At 39.4% G+C, this 17,162-nt stretch overlaps 1 protein-coding gene across 2 annotated transcripts; it reads left to right on the forward strand.

Moving 5' to 3' along the window:
* Positions 1–1,372: 1,372 nt before the first annotated feature.
* LOC132294409 (uncharacterized) lies at positions 1,373–7,094 on the forward strand. Of its 2 annotated transcripts, none has more exons than XM_059792254.1 (5): positions 1,373–1,748; positions 3,230–3,846; positions 3,920–4,609; positions 4,760–4,847; positions 6,897–7,094. In XM_059792254.1, the coding sequence occupies exons 2-5, from the start codon at positions 3,232–3,234 to the stop codon at positions 6,899–6,901; spliced, it is 1,398 nt and encodes a 465-aa protein (XP_059648237.1). In that variant the 5' UTR covers positions 1,373–1,748; positions 3,230–3,231; the 3' UTR covers positions 6,902–7,094. The 2 variants fall into 2 exon arrangements, with proteins under 2 accessions (XP_059648237.1, XP_059648236.1); XM_059792253.1 differs by lacking the exon at positions 6,897–7,094 and adding an exon at positions 5,477–6,871 and having other exon boundaries at positions 1,381–1,748.
* Positions 7,095–17,162: the final 10,068 nt, after the last annotated feature.

Here is a 17,162-nt window from a genome sequence, read left to right on the forward strand (position 1 = left end):
CCTAGTCTTTTCGGCGAGAAGCTCAAGCAACTCTTGGGGCTGAAACGCTACTATTCGGGCGTCTTCTACTAGGCCGGAAACAATGAAGGTGGCTGGGTCTGGTTGAGCTAAGCTATTGCAGGAAAATTTGATCGCTGTAGTATCTTCACCGGATTGAAATACTCAGCTCTTAAATAGAGGGAAGCTCACCGGAGGCTGTGGATGATGTAAGGTTGTGGGCAGAGCTATTTAAGCCATTCCATTGATATATTTTAGTACATCCTTTTAATAAAGTGCTGGGGCATCGTGATAACTTTGTGGCATAACTGGGGCAGGTGCCCATCCTTTCTCGATCACTACCTAAATCTAACACAGCAATAATGTTTGTTTGATAATTTAATATATCGTTTAATGCTGAACGGATTAAAAGTTTATCTAAAAAAATATTTAAGTATATATAAAAAAGTTACTATTTAAAATGAAACATATAATTATCAATTATGATTGATTATATTAATTATGATTTAATGTTGAACGCTGAAAATTCGAAAAAATATTAAAATAAAATATTTATTTTTAATAACTAATTAAAAACTTTTTTTTAATAACTACTTAAAAACTTTAACTTAAAATTCAATTCTTAAAACTTTCAGCACTTACTATTTAATTTTATCTTAAAACTTTCAGTACTTAATATTTAATTTTATCAAACAACACCAAAATACATGTGTATCGATTACCACAAAGAAGAAAAAAATTAATAAATCAGAGTTGAGCAAACTTGTCAAAATTATTACTACATAATTCAAATATTGAGGATAATATAATTGGACTTCAAAAATTGAAAAAATTAAAACACAACACAAAATTAAAATAGAGAAAGAATGAAATACTTTTGGAAATAGAAGTAAGGGTGTGTGTAAAATGAGAGAAAAGAAAATAAAAAATGAAACCAAACTAAAGAAAAGAAACTTGATCTTGTATTTATTATGAAATTATGTTAGGAAATGAAAGGAAATGGAGGTGTTAGTAAAATTATGAAAGGAAATAAAATAAAATGGAAGAAAAATGAAGTGTTCACTAATCTGAAATGAAGGACTATATCATGTTTACTGAAATGTTCATAATCTTGATTTTACAAGCAAAAACAAAATATAATTTAATCCTTTTAAATATAAAAGGTTATAATGATAAATTCAATAAAATTGTTTCTTTCCCTTTACTCGTAAATTAGCATGATTAAGTATTATCACTATTTTTTTTGGTCATTAATTAATGAACCATAAAAATACTAATACTGTCCTTTTAATTTTGTTTTCTCTCATAATAATAATAATAATAATAATAATAATTAATTAATACCAACATGCTTGTGGTCTAGGGGTATTAGACTCTTACTTTTCAAAAGAAGATTAGGAGTTCGTGGAGGCGGTATGTGTGAGTCCCAACTAAAAAATAATAATAATAATTAATTTTCTATTTCTTCTCATATATTTAGTACCAAACATGCTCCACATATTCACAAAAAAAAAAAAAAAAAAAAATGCCCCATATAGAGATAGAGACTCGGGAAAAGTACTCGACTTTATTGTTTCCACTTTCCCACTAACATCAATCATCTTTTGCTACTTTTTCTTTATGAACTGTATGCTTTAATCCCCATTTTTTAATCATTCATAGTTCCACCTCTTTTCTTACTAATAAGCATTAACAACCCACAAATTAATATTCAGATATTTGAGGCTGTGTTCGTGTTTTGCTCAGTTCAGGTACCATCGATCTCTTACATTCTTGAGTATTTGAATTTTTTGTTTACCCTGTTACTTATTACTTTGATCTTCTTCATCTTCTTGCATTATATATTTAGGGTAGTGCAGTTACTATTTTTTTAGTTTTGAGGACAATGTGATCCAAATTCAGGGTGCTAAAATTGTTTTAGTTTCTATGTAATTTGAGTCTAAAATCGTTGTGATCAGTCAAATATAACCCCATGACTGAGGTGCATACTCTGTAATCAGTTATGAGTAGAAGTTCAAAAACATGTTTAGAGTTCAGTACTGAAGGTTTGATTATTCAGAACAGGTATAATTCTAAGCCTTTCATGCTTTTAACAGTTACTTGATCGAGTTAATGCTATGGTTTGGTAGCATCGAATCGGCACCTTGGAATTGGAACGGACATAATTTAGTTCCAAGTTTCAACTAATTTTTCTTCAATCCTAATTCCAAGATGTTGATTCCGTACTCCCAACCACAACATAGGCATACAATGACATTCCAGGGATTATTTTTCAACTAGTGATCGTCAAAACCTCATAGTAAATTTTCTGCTTGCAGTTCTTTGTTTTTACTTTATTTATTTTTTTGGTTTTTTTCAATCCATGTTTTCCTCATACCTGATAGGCCTTAATTTACCATATTTCTTTCCAATTTTGGGTGTCTTTTTTTTCCTTTTTCTTTTCTTTTTTGTCTTAAAATAAATATATCCTCCACTCCTAGTTGGCCCTCTTTTAGTTTTCCGATCATGTTATACACACTACAACAATTGTGTCAAATCGAAGATGAAACAAAATTGCTATGTTTGGCGGCATCACCTTAGATTTGGAATGGGAGAAAATTTAGTACAAGTTTGAACTAAACTTTCTCCAATCATAAATCCTAGACACCAATTCGGTGCTCCCAAACTTAACGAAGTTAATAGATGGTGCAGGATGACAATTAGTCTTGGGAGTGTATTTGTATTCTGAAAGTGTCAAATGCTCACACTTACAAAATTTTGCATAAAAACTTCACCATATTTATAAGATAAGGTTATGTGGTATGAATTTCCATTCCATTATATTTAATTATATATAGTGAGCAGAAATGTTATAGAGGTTTTTCCTAAAGACAAGGCGGGGAAAGTGGGACATATAGTTGCGAAATCTCTATAATGTATTAGTTCCAATTGACATCACAAAATTTTATGTCCTCCATTTTCTTACCGGGAAGGGTAAGGTTGGGGAATCATAAGAATTTCACATAACATATTCTTTCTTTCGAAGAAACATTTTGGCCTTGATTCTTTGACCTTCTAGTTGGATGTCCTACCTTGTTATTTACTTGAGCTCCGAGTCAGATGATGCTTTAGATTTTGTTTTCTAAAGTGGTGAATGTAGCTATAAACTATCATGTGTTAAATAATGCAGACTGCATTTGCTTACTTAGTTGCCAATTCTTTCCTCTTCTTTTCCTTCCCCCCTCTTTCAAAGCAATGGCAGATGAAGCTTCACAAAGTCTAAGTCTGAATATCCTGGTGGATGAAGAGACGAATCGAGTTGTTTTTGCCGAGTCCAATAATGATTTCGTTGATGTTCTCTTCAGCCTCATGACTATGCCTATTGGAACCATTATTAGACTCTCACGTGAACAAGCATCAAAATGGGAGATTGGTTGCCTGAACAACTTATATGAAAGTATTGAGAATTTTGACGATAAACATCTCCAAACTGTGGAGTGCAAGGACATGCTGCTTCATCCTCGGAGTGCTGCTGAAATTTACTGCAGAAACCTTAAACTAAATTCTGTTCATAGTACTACTAATGAGTACTATGCATGTGGATATGAGACAACACAATGCACTTTGTTTCTTTACCGAACTGCTCATTGCCGTTGTGGAAGGCCCATAAAATATATGGTGAAACTGAATCGTAAATCTGTTCCTCCAGTTGGAGGGGTTTTTGTGAAACCCACTTCACGCGTCATGATAACTGATGACTTTCAATTACTGCCCGTGTCCACTATGACTTGCTTAACCTTGCTTAAAGAGCTTGGAGCTGTGGATGGAAGCACAATAAAAGAGAGGTGTATAAACATAGGCAAGGATGAGGTAATTAACAAGTTGATGGATTTTTTTTTTTAGTCTACATTTAAAATAACAAAATGGATGGTCTTTCTCTCAGGTTCTGAAGTTGTTCAAGGCTTCATTAACATCTACGGCACCTTTTTCTGAGACTTTCTTGGAATCACAAGACAAAAAAACCAGTTTTGCAATCCATCATGGAGAATTGAGTCCAAGAAGCACAATTGAATCTCAAAGGACCATGGACACAACAAGATCAAAAGCAGTAAAGATAGCTTTCAAGCTTATTATCAACAAATGTAACAACAGGGCATTGTATGTTGAAGCTAGGGAAGATTTTGTTAATCTTATCAACGGTTTTCTCACCTTTCCACTTGGTTATGTATTTAAAGAATTTCCATGTTTGTCACTGAGGGGATGCTTGGCTAACTTATACAAGAGCATCTTGGCACTTGATGTTGACGAATTCTTGAAATCTGAGGAGATGAAGGCAACTTTAGTCAATCCAAAGCTGCCCCATGGACTAGCTTACAATAAGCTGCTCATCCCCATTGAGGAAGCTTTATATCCGTCGTTGTCAACTGTTTCTTCCCTGTTTGGAGTAAGTTATTTTAATTTAACGGAAGCTACAACTGGCGAGAGATTCATGAAAGGACCGTCAAAGTACATGGTGACAGACAATTTGACCATAACACCTTTATCTCCACTGTCAATCTTATCTCTTATTAACAAATTGAATATTCCCTTCAGTGACATTGTAGAACAAGAAGTAACTATTGGTGAGAAGGAGGTAAATAAAATCCTCTGGACCTATTGTTTTTTTATATTGGTCTTGGGTTCAATACTTTCTTCTAGCTATCTGATGTCTATTTCTTAATTGTTGTTCTAATAATTCCTTGCCGACAATTTTTGTATATATATATATATATTTCTTTTGCAGGCTTTGCGTCTACTAGAGGCTGCTTTGGTATCAAGATCTGCTCTGACTGATGCTTTCATACTAAAGGAGCCAAAACAAGAACCACAAGGTAATATCAGTCATCTTGATGCATGAACGGAAAGGAAACTCTAAGGGCTCGTTTACTAACGCTTTCACTTTCTTATTTTTGCTTTCTCCCAAAGTAAAATCATATTTTTCATTTCTGAAGCTGAAATATAAAGTAAAATTATGTTTACTAATTTTTTATGCTTTCAATATTTTCAAAGTAAGAAATTAAAATGCAAGTTTAATAATTATAATTTTGATTTTGTTTTCTATATTGAAAATCAATGTCATATACTCTATATATATATATATATATATATATATATATATATAAGTAAGAGGCAGAGCTCTTCCATTCATTGAATTGGTTGAATCGCACTACCAAATCTTTGAATTGAGCTTAATTAGAATTCATTTTTGTTAAAACACCTACCTCCCTCCTTCCTGTTCCTCCTTTTTCCGGGGCAGCGAGAGTCAGGTTGGGGGAGTTGTGAGGAGGAAGATGAGATGGGTTAAGACAATTGCAAAGATGTGAGACCTTTTCATTTCCATTTGAAATCTGCTACTTTTAGTGTATACATATATCTATATATCATCACTATGATGTTTTTTGTGGCATTTCAATTACCAATCATGAAGAATCCGACAAATGATCCTAATTTGGTTGATCAGAATCTGAAAAACTAAGCTCCGGCACCAGATCGGTAGCGGTAGAGCTTGCCGGAGATGTGGAGGGCGGTGACGAAGCCAATGAAGCAGAGGCTCATGTCGAGGACGACGATGGGCGAGATCTTGAGTCTAGTGCCATGCCGACGGGACTGGACCCGTTGTTCGATGAGGATGATGATTGGGATTGAGATGAGCCTATCACCATTGTTGCAGTGCGAAGAATTCGAGAAGCGAAGAGGAAGAATGAGATGTTTTTTTTTTTTTTAAATTTATAAATAATGCTACAGTACAGAAAGTAATTTCTATGAACAATTTAGAAAATAGAGAAAGTGAGGATTTCTCACTTTCTATTCCCTTCACACAATTAGAAAGTACTTTCTTGAAACAAAAAAAGTCAAAGTATTTTATTAAACATGATTTTTATTTTTAATTCTCAATTTTAAGAATTGACAGTAAAAATCAAGAATCATTCCTGTTAGTAAACAGGCCTTAAGAGGAATGCTGTTATAAATTGGCATGGTTTCTCAGTTTCCGTTGTTCCATCATGTGGGGTGCTGAGTTGGATATTCATTTTCCAAATGTTTTTATTTTTATTATTTATTTTTTTATTGTAAAGAAGGTTTCGTAATTTGAATGTCTGGTTGAAGGTTATGATATATCATTTTTTCTTGCTTTGATTAAATTTGAAAAACCCCATTTCATTAACAGAAATCATTTTATTATATAAGACAATTATATTTAAATAAACTTAATCTTGAGCTTGCTGGCAGTTTATTTTCTCTCGGTTATTTTCAGTTGAGAAGTATTTTAAAAAAAATTTATTACCGGGGTCATAAGATTTTGTTAGAAGATATTTGATTTTATCTGGGTGTCTCAAAAGCCCTATATTTAGTGATTTTCTTGGGAGAGTATGAAATGTCTAGATTATATAGTTCAAAATAAGAGACCGCATCAATCAATTTTCGTTATTTGGTTGGGTAGGTAATCACCGTAATCTTACAACAGATAAAACTTCACATTCATTTTTTTTTTTTTTTTTGTGAGTTCTCATTGTCTTTTCTTACGTTCAAATCAAGGGGGTTACTTTTGCTTTATGTTAGTTTTTGGAATTCCGAAGCTTCCCAGCATGACACTGAACTTGTTCTGAATTTATTTCTGTTTGTTAATTAAAATGTTGTCATTCCATCTACAATACACTTTTCGTGCTAGTAGCTTCTGAGCTTTGATCTAATTTTGTTTTCTTCTTAAACTTGAGGATTTATGTTACACTTTGGACTCGTGAGCTGTGAATTAAGCTACCAACTTGTGACACAAGTCACATAACTTTCTCTGGGCTTATATCTGTTTAATGATTAGTATGTTGTTGTCGCACCTGTATGTTTTGGTCTAATTTTGTGTGTTTCTACGTAACTGTTTCTTGCAGCCTGACTCCAACAGTTTCCAAAGATGGATGGTCCGTGGCAAGTGAAATTCGCACAAACATTAGTTCTTAGATGCCTCGGAGCTTGAAATCCAAGGTCTCTTGATGGTGGTAGTTTTTGGTTATGAGTTCACATGGACTTGGTATATTTATATGTGGTTATTAGCTCTTGTAAGACTGTTGTTTGAGCTTGACTACCAAGATATTATGCTGATGGTAGTTGATGACATAGACTCTGATTTTGAATTGTTAATTAATTATGTAGTATTTGGTTAGCTTTGGTTCTTTTGGTGACTGGATTATGTTCATCACGTGGATTACTTTGGTGGATGTTGTGTTGAAACTTGAGAGGCTGGAAGAATAATATACCAGGCTAGTAATGCTTGGTCCTGCCTCATCAGGACAAGAGTTGTCCTCCAAGCTGACTTAGCCCAATAAGGATTTGTCACACCTCCATTCCATTAAAAAATATAAAAAATAGGGTTATGCCCATTTAACTGATCCGTTTTAGTTTCTCTCTCCTTGTTTCTCTCTCATCTCATGTGCGAACCCTTTTGTTTCTCTCTCCTTGTTTCTTTCTCCTCCTTGTTTGCTCAGAAAAGTAAAGCAATGGAGATGATAAAAAGATTGTTTTCTTTGAAGCCTAACGAAATCAAGAAACTGGTTTGGGATGCTTTTTTTTCTGCACCACTGAAGTTCCCCTCGCCGGTTAGATTGTCCTCATCAACGTCACGATCGTGACCATTTTCTTCACCTCTAACCAAGCAAACCAGAGACAACAACCACAAATCCAAGAAACAAAGATCCAATACGTTCCAGAATAAATCATTGATGAAATTGGGGACAATAGATGAAATTTACATTCAGCTCACGGATGAGCATCACGTTATCAGGATGATAAATGACACCAAGCCGGCGTTGGGTGAGGTTCCGACAAAGCTGCCGGAGAAGATGAGGAAGTTGGAGAGTCTAAAGTCGGCTTTTGGGTATTTTGAAGAAGAGGACATTGTTGAGGCTCGTCGGCCGGCGAAGCTTATCGGGATAGACAATCGGAAAGTATACAAACCGGCGGTGACAGTGAGTGATTGAAGATTCCGGCAGTGTGTGTCAGATTCCGGCAATTGGGTAAATCACGTTCCTCTCCGTCGAGCAATTGGGTAAACCGGCGGTATGTGTCAATGAGTAAATCACGTTCCTCTCCGCCGGGCTTCAGGAATTGTAGAACGCCGTTCTGCCTTTCAACATGTTCTAGTTATTCCGGCAAGTTTGAGGGTGTAGTGGAGAGATTTCATCGCCGGGACGAGGTGGGCGATGAGGTTCTTGTCTGCGGTGGCCATGATTTCGTTGCCGACGAGTTGATTTTGGTTTTGGGGTAGAAAAGAGAGATCGCGGTGGAGAGGACAGCAAAGAGCCGGGGAGAACAGATCCGGCGGCGACGATCCGACGGAGACAAGAAGGATGACAGATAGATGATAGCAGAGAGCCGGCGAGACAGATCCGGCGGGACGGATCTGGCAGTTGAAGATGGCGGCTGTGAGACAAATCCGGTAACGACAAGACTGATGGATGGTTCGGTAGATCCGGCAAAATTAGCATTTCTCGATGGGAGATTGATCTGTGATAAAGAAAAAGAAACATACACACATGGGAGGAGAGAAAAACAAGGAGAGAGAAACAAAACAGGTTAGTTAAATAGGTATAACTAATGTTTTATATTTTTTAATGGACTGGAGACGTGGCAAACCTTTATTGGCTAAGTCAGCTTGGAGGACAATTCTTGTCCGATAAGGCAGGAGCCAAGCATTACTTAGTTTTTAATGCTAGGTGTCACGGACTTGAACCTTTTCAAGCTACCGTGCGGCCTTAGACACTTTCAAGCCCCCTTGAAATGCTAAGTCAGCCTACCCGAGTGTGCTAGCTTAGTAAAGACTAAGGCTAGACAAGTATTTTGCTTACTTGGGTGTGTATGAAGAGGTTAGGCAAGTAAGCAAGAGAGTTTGGAAATGTATAGAACTTGTATTGCTTGAGAGGAGAGATTACAACTTGGTTGCTTGGTGAGGAGCAAATGAACTCCCACCTCCTATTTATAGGCCTTTGGCCTTACAAGAACATTCTAGATGTGTACAAATGTGTGGCCTAGATTTAGTGTCTAGAATCCTCCAGAAAAATCTACATAATTCTAGAACTATCTACTATGTACAAGACAAGTCTAGAGAATTTTATACAACTCTAGACAAGTCTAGAAAAGGCTAGACAACTCCACACTAATCTAGAGAATTCTGGAAAGTTCCATACTTGTGTAGAGAAGTCTAGAAAGCTCCAGTCCATGCAGGCTCCATGTTATCGTATGCTGGGCGTCTGCGTAGCGCCTGCGTGGTATAGCTTCTTGGTTGCGGGGTGTGACATTCTCCCCCACCTAAGCTCGCAACGCCCTCGTCACGTCTTCTTGCTTGAACCGCTGGATATGTTCCGCGAACTGCCATAGTGTATCCTCATGCTCCCAGCTCGCCTCGCTATCTGGCAGGTTCTTCCACTTCACTAAATACTCTGTATATTTGGGCACGCCTCTCCTACTCATCACACGATCTGCAAGGATGCAATCAACTTCCTTGTCAAAGGATGTGATAACGGTCGTGGGTGCCCTATGCGATATGCCCCGAGTAAGGTCTTCCGTGTCTTCATGATAAGGCTTGAGCATGCTGACATGGAAGACTGGATGTATTTTCAACTTAGGTGGAAGCTCCACCATGTAGGAGACCTTGCCCACCCGCTTGACGATGGGGAACGGGCCCTCGTACCTCCTTACTAGCCCCTTATGCACGCTCCGAAATGACTTAAACTGTTGGGGTAGTAGCTTAACCATCACCTGGTCTCCCACTATGTACTCCACCCGCCTTCGCTTGGTGTCGGCCCACTTCTTCATTTTCTTTGCCGCCTTGTCAAGGTACGCCCTAGCCAAGTCGGACTGCTCATGCCACCTCTTGGCAAATTTGCAGGCCACCGGACTCTTACCATCGCAAGTCGAAGCAATGGCGTTGGGTGTCATAGGCTGCCGTCCAGTAACAACCTCAAATGGACTGTGATTGATAGCCTCACTTCGTTGCAAGTTGTAAAAAAACTGTGCCACCCCAAGGAGTTTGGCCCAATCTCGCTGATTAGCACTCACATAGTGCCTCAAATAAAGCTCCAGGAGAGCGTTGATACGCTCCGTCTGCCCATCTGATTGGGGGTGGAAACTCGTAGAGAAGTTGAGATCTGTCCCTATCTTCTTGAAGAATCCCGTCCAAAATCTACCCGTGAAACGCGGGTCTCTATCACTGACAATATTCTGCGGAACTCCCCAAAGCTTGACCACATGGTCAATAAACAACTCTACTGCCCTCTCTGCTGTGCAGTCTGCTGGTGCGGGTATGAAGGTGGCATACTTGCTGAACCGATCTACCACCACTATAATGCTCCCATAACCTTCTGACTTGGGCAAGCAAGTAATGAAATACATAGAGACACTCTCCCATGGTCTCTCTGGAATAGGCAATGGCTCAAATAGGCCTGCAGGATGCTGTTGCTCAATCTTGTCTTGTTGGCATACAAGATAAGTCCTCACATATGTCGCCACATCATCACGCATCCGAGGCCAATAATAAGAATCTTCTAGGAGTGCTAGTGTGCGCCGCATACCTGGGTGACCAGCCCATTTGGTGTCGTGGCACTCCCGTATTAGCTCCTTCCACAAGTTGCCCCACCTGGGCACAAAGAGTCGGTCCCCTGTAGTGAGAAGTAAATCATCCCTTAGCTAAAAGCGTCGAGTCTTCCCTTCCTTAGCCAGCTGAATAAGGCTTTTGGCTAAAGGGTTATGCTGTAACCCCTCTTTGATCCGCTCCACAAGAGAGTGTTGGGGTCGACTGATAGCTGCGAGCTCGGCCTTGCGACTAAGCACATCTGCCACAACATTGGCCTTGCCTGGCTTGTATTCAAAATGATAAGTGAACTCTGCTAGGAAGTCCTGCCATCGAGCTTGCTTGGGGCTAAGCTTCTTCTGTGTCTGGAAGTTGATCACAAATTGCGCCCCGAGCAAGTAGTGCCTCCAAGTACGCAGGCAATGGATGACCGCCGTCATTTCTTTCTCCTGCACCGTATAGCGCTGCTCGGTGTCATTAAGCTTGCGGCTCTCATAAGCTATGGGGTGTTCTTCCTGCATTAACACGCCCCCAATAGCGAAGTCTGATGCATCTGTGTGCACCTCATATGGTTTGGAGTGGTCAGGCAAGCTAAGTACCGGCTCCTCTGTAACTGCCCTCTTCAAGTCATCAAATGCCCCCTGGCATGACTCTGTCCAACTCCAAGCACGCGCCTTCTTGAGAAGGTCTGTCAATGGGGCTGCTCTCGCCTAGTAACCCTTGATAAAGCGGCGGTAGTAGTTGACAAGCCCAAGAAATGAGCGTAACTCTGTCACCTTAGTGGGCGGCTCCCACTCTTGAATGGCCCTCACCTTTGCCTCATCCATCATCAACTTGCCATCCCGTATCTTATGCCCTAGGAACAACACCTCCTCTTGGGCAAATGAGCATTTCTCCGTCTTCACATATAGGTCGTTCTCCCATAGGACTTGGAAGACCGCCCTTAAGTGCTGCACGTGCTCCTCTAGAGTGGTGTTATACACAACAATATCATCCAAGTACACCACCACAAAGCGATCCAAGTAGGGATGGAAAAGCTTGTTCATCAAAGTACAGAAAGTAGCAGGTGCATTGGTGAGGCCAAACGACATAACAAGAAACTCATAAGAGCCATACCTCGTCACACACGTAGTCTTAGGTTCATCCCCGTCCGCTATCCGCACCTGGTAGTACCCCGAGCGCAAGTCAAGTTTAGTGAAGTAACGTGCTCCACCAAGTTGATCAAAGAGATCGGCAATGAGAGGAATGGGGTACTTGTTTTTGATAGTCACCTTGTTGAGCGCCCGGTAGTCGATGCACATGCGCAAGGACCCGTCCTTCTTCCTCTGGAACAGCACCGGTGCGCCATATGGGGCCTTCGATGGTCGAATATAGCCCGCATCTAACAGTTCCTTAAGTTGCCTCCGCAACTCTTCCAACTCTGGGGGTGTCATTGTAATACCCCCTAATTTCGGAACACGGGTTGATCAAGTCCGCGCACAAAATCAGGGGATATCAAACCAATTAAAGTATTTAAACAAGCACGGATTACAAAATGAAATAAAGAATAAAATAAAACACTGAAGAAATCCAATTAATAGTAAATCCATTAATAACTTCCAAATGGTTACAACTCGGGAATCCCGTAACTCAAGGACCCTTTAACCAAAAGTTACTATTTAGAATTTCAACCAAATAAGTACTAATATCAACTGAAACAAAACTAATATCCTACTTTTAAGTAAATAGAAGGAATGGATAAGTCCTCCAGCTGCGGATCCTCAACCTTGAGACTTGACCTTCTACAACCTGAAAAATAAATCGCGGGTTAAACCCTACGAGCAAGTTCTCTCTACCAAGCCTCTGAAAACCAATAAACAGATCATCTTTACCAAAACCATCCCTAATTAAGCTTTAACTTTAATATACGATGCTACAAATATATATAAATACTTATATATATAGTGCAAGAATCCTACCAGTTAATAGGGCATTAAATTGTCAAAACCACTCACCAATAATTAATTATCAGACATACCTAGACCAAGCCCCCCCTTTTATAATTTTCTCATAAAGTAAACCCCACTCATCTTAACTCCATCCTAAACAGTAATTTAGTCATCTAAACATATAGCAATTTAAATATGCACCGGCAAATCAACCATACCTTTTATAAATATATTTATTTATATATTAGCAATTCAACCATGCTTCCTTCCGTATATTTACTTTTGCAATTAATTAGCAATTCAACCATGCTTCCCATATATGAAATTTATTCATAACCAATAAGGCAGTATATCAAAGCCTTTGGCAACTCATCCATGCCTACAATTCAACCATGTACTAACTTTAAACTTATAGACTTCACATGCATATAATAAGCATGTCCTTAATTTAATAACCGTGTATCTATTACGATTTTAAATCAACCATACCATCCACGAATCAAGTCATACCAAACAAGATTTATAATATTTAATAATCTTAAATAATATATATACACATATATTTTATAATATATATATATATGTGTGTATCATACATTCCATACCAATCGTTAACTATTTAAAATCATACCTACATAGATATATATATATATACACCTCCTTTCATTGCAAAAATATTTAATTAAGTGTATTTATACCACTAAATGCTACTAGGTATCTTAGTAACACTCTGAGGCTCTCAGAACATCAAGAACACACCCTCTAATGATTAATTTTAACCCTAACACGCTTAAGATAAATACTGGAAATTCACCGGAGTCTCAAGCAACTTTCCAGGGCCTCACACGCATCCCCACGCGCCTCCACGCGCCACCACATACCCCTAGACTACTCCCACGCGCCTTCACGCGCTTCCCCTTACCGGCAGGCGCGTCCACGCGCCCTCACGCGCCTGAGCCACTCTCGGCGCGTGTGTGGCTTGTTCCTATTGGCTGCCTTCTGCATTCTGGTGCACTTGCGCGCACCAGATCATTTTTAGTTGGCTGGACCATATCTATGGTCCAGATGCTAACGTGTACCAGCCCATCATGTGCCGCGAAGCACTGAATCAACCGCCCTTCCATTAACTCTTCTCAGCCACTGGATTAGTTTTCACACAACCTTATAATATGCCGTACACACTGGATTCATCTTCCTTAGATCGAGCAGCATCCATGGTGCTGATCTGCGGCTCACCATACTACCATGGACCGCGACACACTGGATTTTACGCCTTTGATGATGCACCGATTTGCAAATCCAACCCCAGTATGTTGTTTATACTACAAATATTTATATATATATAACAGTATATAATAAAACAATTTCTAAAATAACATTCAAAATATAAATTAATTCTAGAAAATTTCCAGAAAATCCTAGAAAAATCCCAAAAGCTTTATTTATTATTTTGGGCATAATTAAACATATATAATTAAATTAAGATCTATTTAATTTAATTCATCATACCACACAAGGTTAAAGCAAACTATAAAAAATTTCAGAAATAAAATTTAATTAACCTAACCCCACATACAATATTTAAATATTCAGAACAATTCATACATATATTCACCTGCTTAAATTTTTAATTTTGTAAAGAATAAACATGCTGATCTACACTGATTAACAATTTGATTTAATAAGTTAAAATTAAAATTTCGATAATTAAGGTGATAAGCTTATGAGTTCTAAGAGGAGAAGTAGAGAAGAACTCGCCTTTTCTTTTCCAAATCCGGTCTCCTCTTACGTTCTTTGATCCGGCCTCCTCTTCGTTAGCCCTTCTTCTTCTCTCTCTAATTCTCTTACTTTTCTAACGTGGAAAAACTCCTAACCCTAGAGTCTTATGTGTCTATTTATATACATACAAAAACTAAATCCTTTTCCCATTAGGATTAACATATAAAATAAATAATATTTATCTTTTAAATAATATATATACATACATATATTTTACTATAAACATATATATATTACCTTCCATATATAACCATTAGTTAAATAAATTATATATACCTATATATATCAATATATAATTATATTGACATATATACCCCTCCACATGATTTAATAATGAATTAATATACACATGTAATTATATAGGTACAATTATGCAAAGATAATTATTAAATATCCTCACAACCACGGGCCTTTACCAATTAACCCAACAAGGCTTCCTTCAAGCCCAATACCACATCCGTTGGTCCAACTTCCTTTAATCCCAATACAAATAACTTAAATACCTAAAATAATGAAATTAAATTTAATAGCTACCAATAATTAACAATAAAGGTACACCAACACAAAATCACGCAAATCAAATAAACACTTCACTAACTAGCATTCCACAAATCAAACACCGTATAAATTTAACAAATAAAATTACAAAATATATAATTTAATTAAAACAATACAATTTACCTACGCACTTAATTAAATAAAACAAATCACAACTATCAAGCATCTAATTAAATAAAACAAATCACTTAAAAATAAAAATAATAATATAATATAAATTAATTTAATTAAGAAATCCTTTTTACAATATCAGGGTATTACAGTCATCCAGTAGGGCACCAAAGCAGGGGGTTTAGAACCCAGTTCCAACTCAATCTGATGATCCACCTCCCTCCTAGGTGGAAGCTTCTTGGGCAGCTCCTTAGGCATGACGTCCGTGTACTCGTCTAGCACGGCTCGTATCTCCTTAGGCACCTCTTCTTGCGGGGAAGAGACTAGCTCATCATCGGGTGTCTCCAGTAACGTAGCAAGGTAGCTAGTCTCTCCCTTCTTGAAGCCCTTCTTGAACTGCATAGCTGACAAAGCTTAGGCTTCCAACTTGGCGCCTCGCTCCACCGACACCATGCATGCTGTGTTGCCTTCCATAATACACATAGTGTTAGCAAAAGGGATGGGGAAGGCTCTCACCTTGTCTAAGAACTCCAACCCAAGGACTAGTTTGAAGTCGTCCATGGGTACCACCGATAGATCTATGTGGCCACCCCACTCGCCAATGCATGCTTGGACGCCGTGTGCCATGCCATGTATAGCCTTTGCTGCCGAGTTAACTGCCTTTATGGAGCCCCCTTCTTTGCTATACTTGAGGCCCAACCTCTTGGCCTCGTCAAGGCTCACAAAGTTGTGGGATGCACCCGTGTTTACCAAAGCACGTGTGAGTGTCCCATTAATGCTCGCCTCCACGAACATTAGCCCTTTAGCCGCCGCCTTAGGGACTTCAGTTTTAGCCTTGATGGCATTAAGGATTTGCAGTGAACCCATTTGCGCTTCCTCTTATTGTTGCTCTTCATAGCGGCTCGCCATGGCATTGAGGGTCTTCCGCTTTGGGCAATCTCGTACCCAATGTGGTCCATCACATATGAAGCAAGAACCCTTAGGCTTGGGTGCTCCTTCCTTGTTCTCCCTTCCCTCTTTGCCTCCATGGCCACCACCTGGCTTACGGGACCAATCCTTGTGGGGTGTAGCGCCCTTGTCTCCCCCACCTTTGCTGGCATACCTCCCCTTGTCCTTGTCTTTGTCTTTTGGCTTGGATGAGGGTTCCTTCTTGGGCTGAAATCAATAAAGGACTCCGCCTTTGCAATAGCTGTGGCAAGGTCTTGCACATTGCGCCGCCTCAACTCCGTCTTAGCCCACAACTGTAATCCATCTATGAAGAAGAAAAGAGAGTCCTTGTCGGATAGATCCGAGATCTTAAGAGTCAAGTTAGTGAATTCCTTCACATAGTCCAGAATCGACCCAACTTGTTTTAGCCTTCGGAGTCTGCCCCTAACTTCATCCTCAGCATTCTCAGGATAGAAATGCTTCTTAATTTCCCTAGTGAAATCAGCCCAAGTATCAATATAGACCGTTCCTTTGCTATGTCACCATACTTTTTCCTCCACCATAGCATGGCATGGTCGGTGAGGTAGTGGGTCGCCGTGCGTATCTTGATGGTCTCATCGGTCATGCCCGTAGCCTCAAAGTATTGCTCCATGCTGAAGAGGAAGTTCTCCAACTCCCTCGCTACCCGGTTCCCACCATAGCACTTAGGCTTAGGAATATCAACTTGGGGTGCTATTACCCCCGTAGTAGCTGTGCCGGACGCCACCGCCCGTTTGCACAATGTCCAGTCCGCTCGCATTTCCTCCATTTGCTCGCGGAAAGTGCCAAGCTCCTGGTCAACATAGCCACGTAGGGTGGCAAACTCCCCCAGCATAAGTTCTCGAAGTGCTTGAAGCTCCTGCCGAAAGTCACCACTTAGGGCATTGAGTGACCCTTTGACAGCATTTTGGACCTCAACGTCCTCCGACTCAAGCCCATCCATGCGCTGGTGAGCATCCTCAAGCTGCTCCAACACGTTGGCTATGGACCCCTCCATCTTTGCCACACGTGCCTCTAAGCCCGCCATGATGTCCTTCGACCTAGCCCTCGTCCTCACTCCGCCTAGAGGGGGATTTGTTTCCCTTCCACGTAGAGTCTCCTCTTGGGTGCCAGTCATGTCTGATAGCTCCGCCATAGCTTCCTCTACACAAGGTGTGACGCCTCACGACCTTAGCTCTGATACCAACTGTCACGGACTTGAACCTTTTCAAGCTACCGTGCGGCCTTAGACACTTTCAAGCCCCCTTGAA

Source organism: Cornus florida, unplaced genomic scaffold (genome assembly GCF_030987335.1).
Source record: "Cornus florida cultivar Cherokee Brave unplaced genomic scaffold, ASM3098733v1 CherokeeBrave_3.0.0_Hap2_Chr02, whole genome shotgun sequence".
Lineage (NCBI taxonomy): Eukaryota > Viridiplantae > Streptophyta > Magnoliopsida > Cornales > Cornaceae > Cornus > Cornus florida.

Excerpts from the sequence above, each read along its gene's own strand:
- LOC132294409 (XM_059792253.1), top strand. The coding sequence starts at position 3,232 with ATGGCAGATGAAGCTTCACAAAGTCTAAGTCTGAATATCCTGGTGGAT. Across the intron at positions 3,847-3,919 it reads TAAACATAGGCAAGGATGAG|GTTCTGAAGTTGTTCAAGGC; the intron begins GTAATTAACAAG and ends TCTTTCTCTCAG. Across the intron at positions 4,848-5,476 it reads GCCAAAACAAGAACCACAAG|AATCTGAAAAACTAAGCTCC; the intron begins GTAATATCAGTC and ends TTGGTTGATCAG.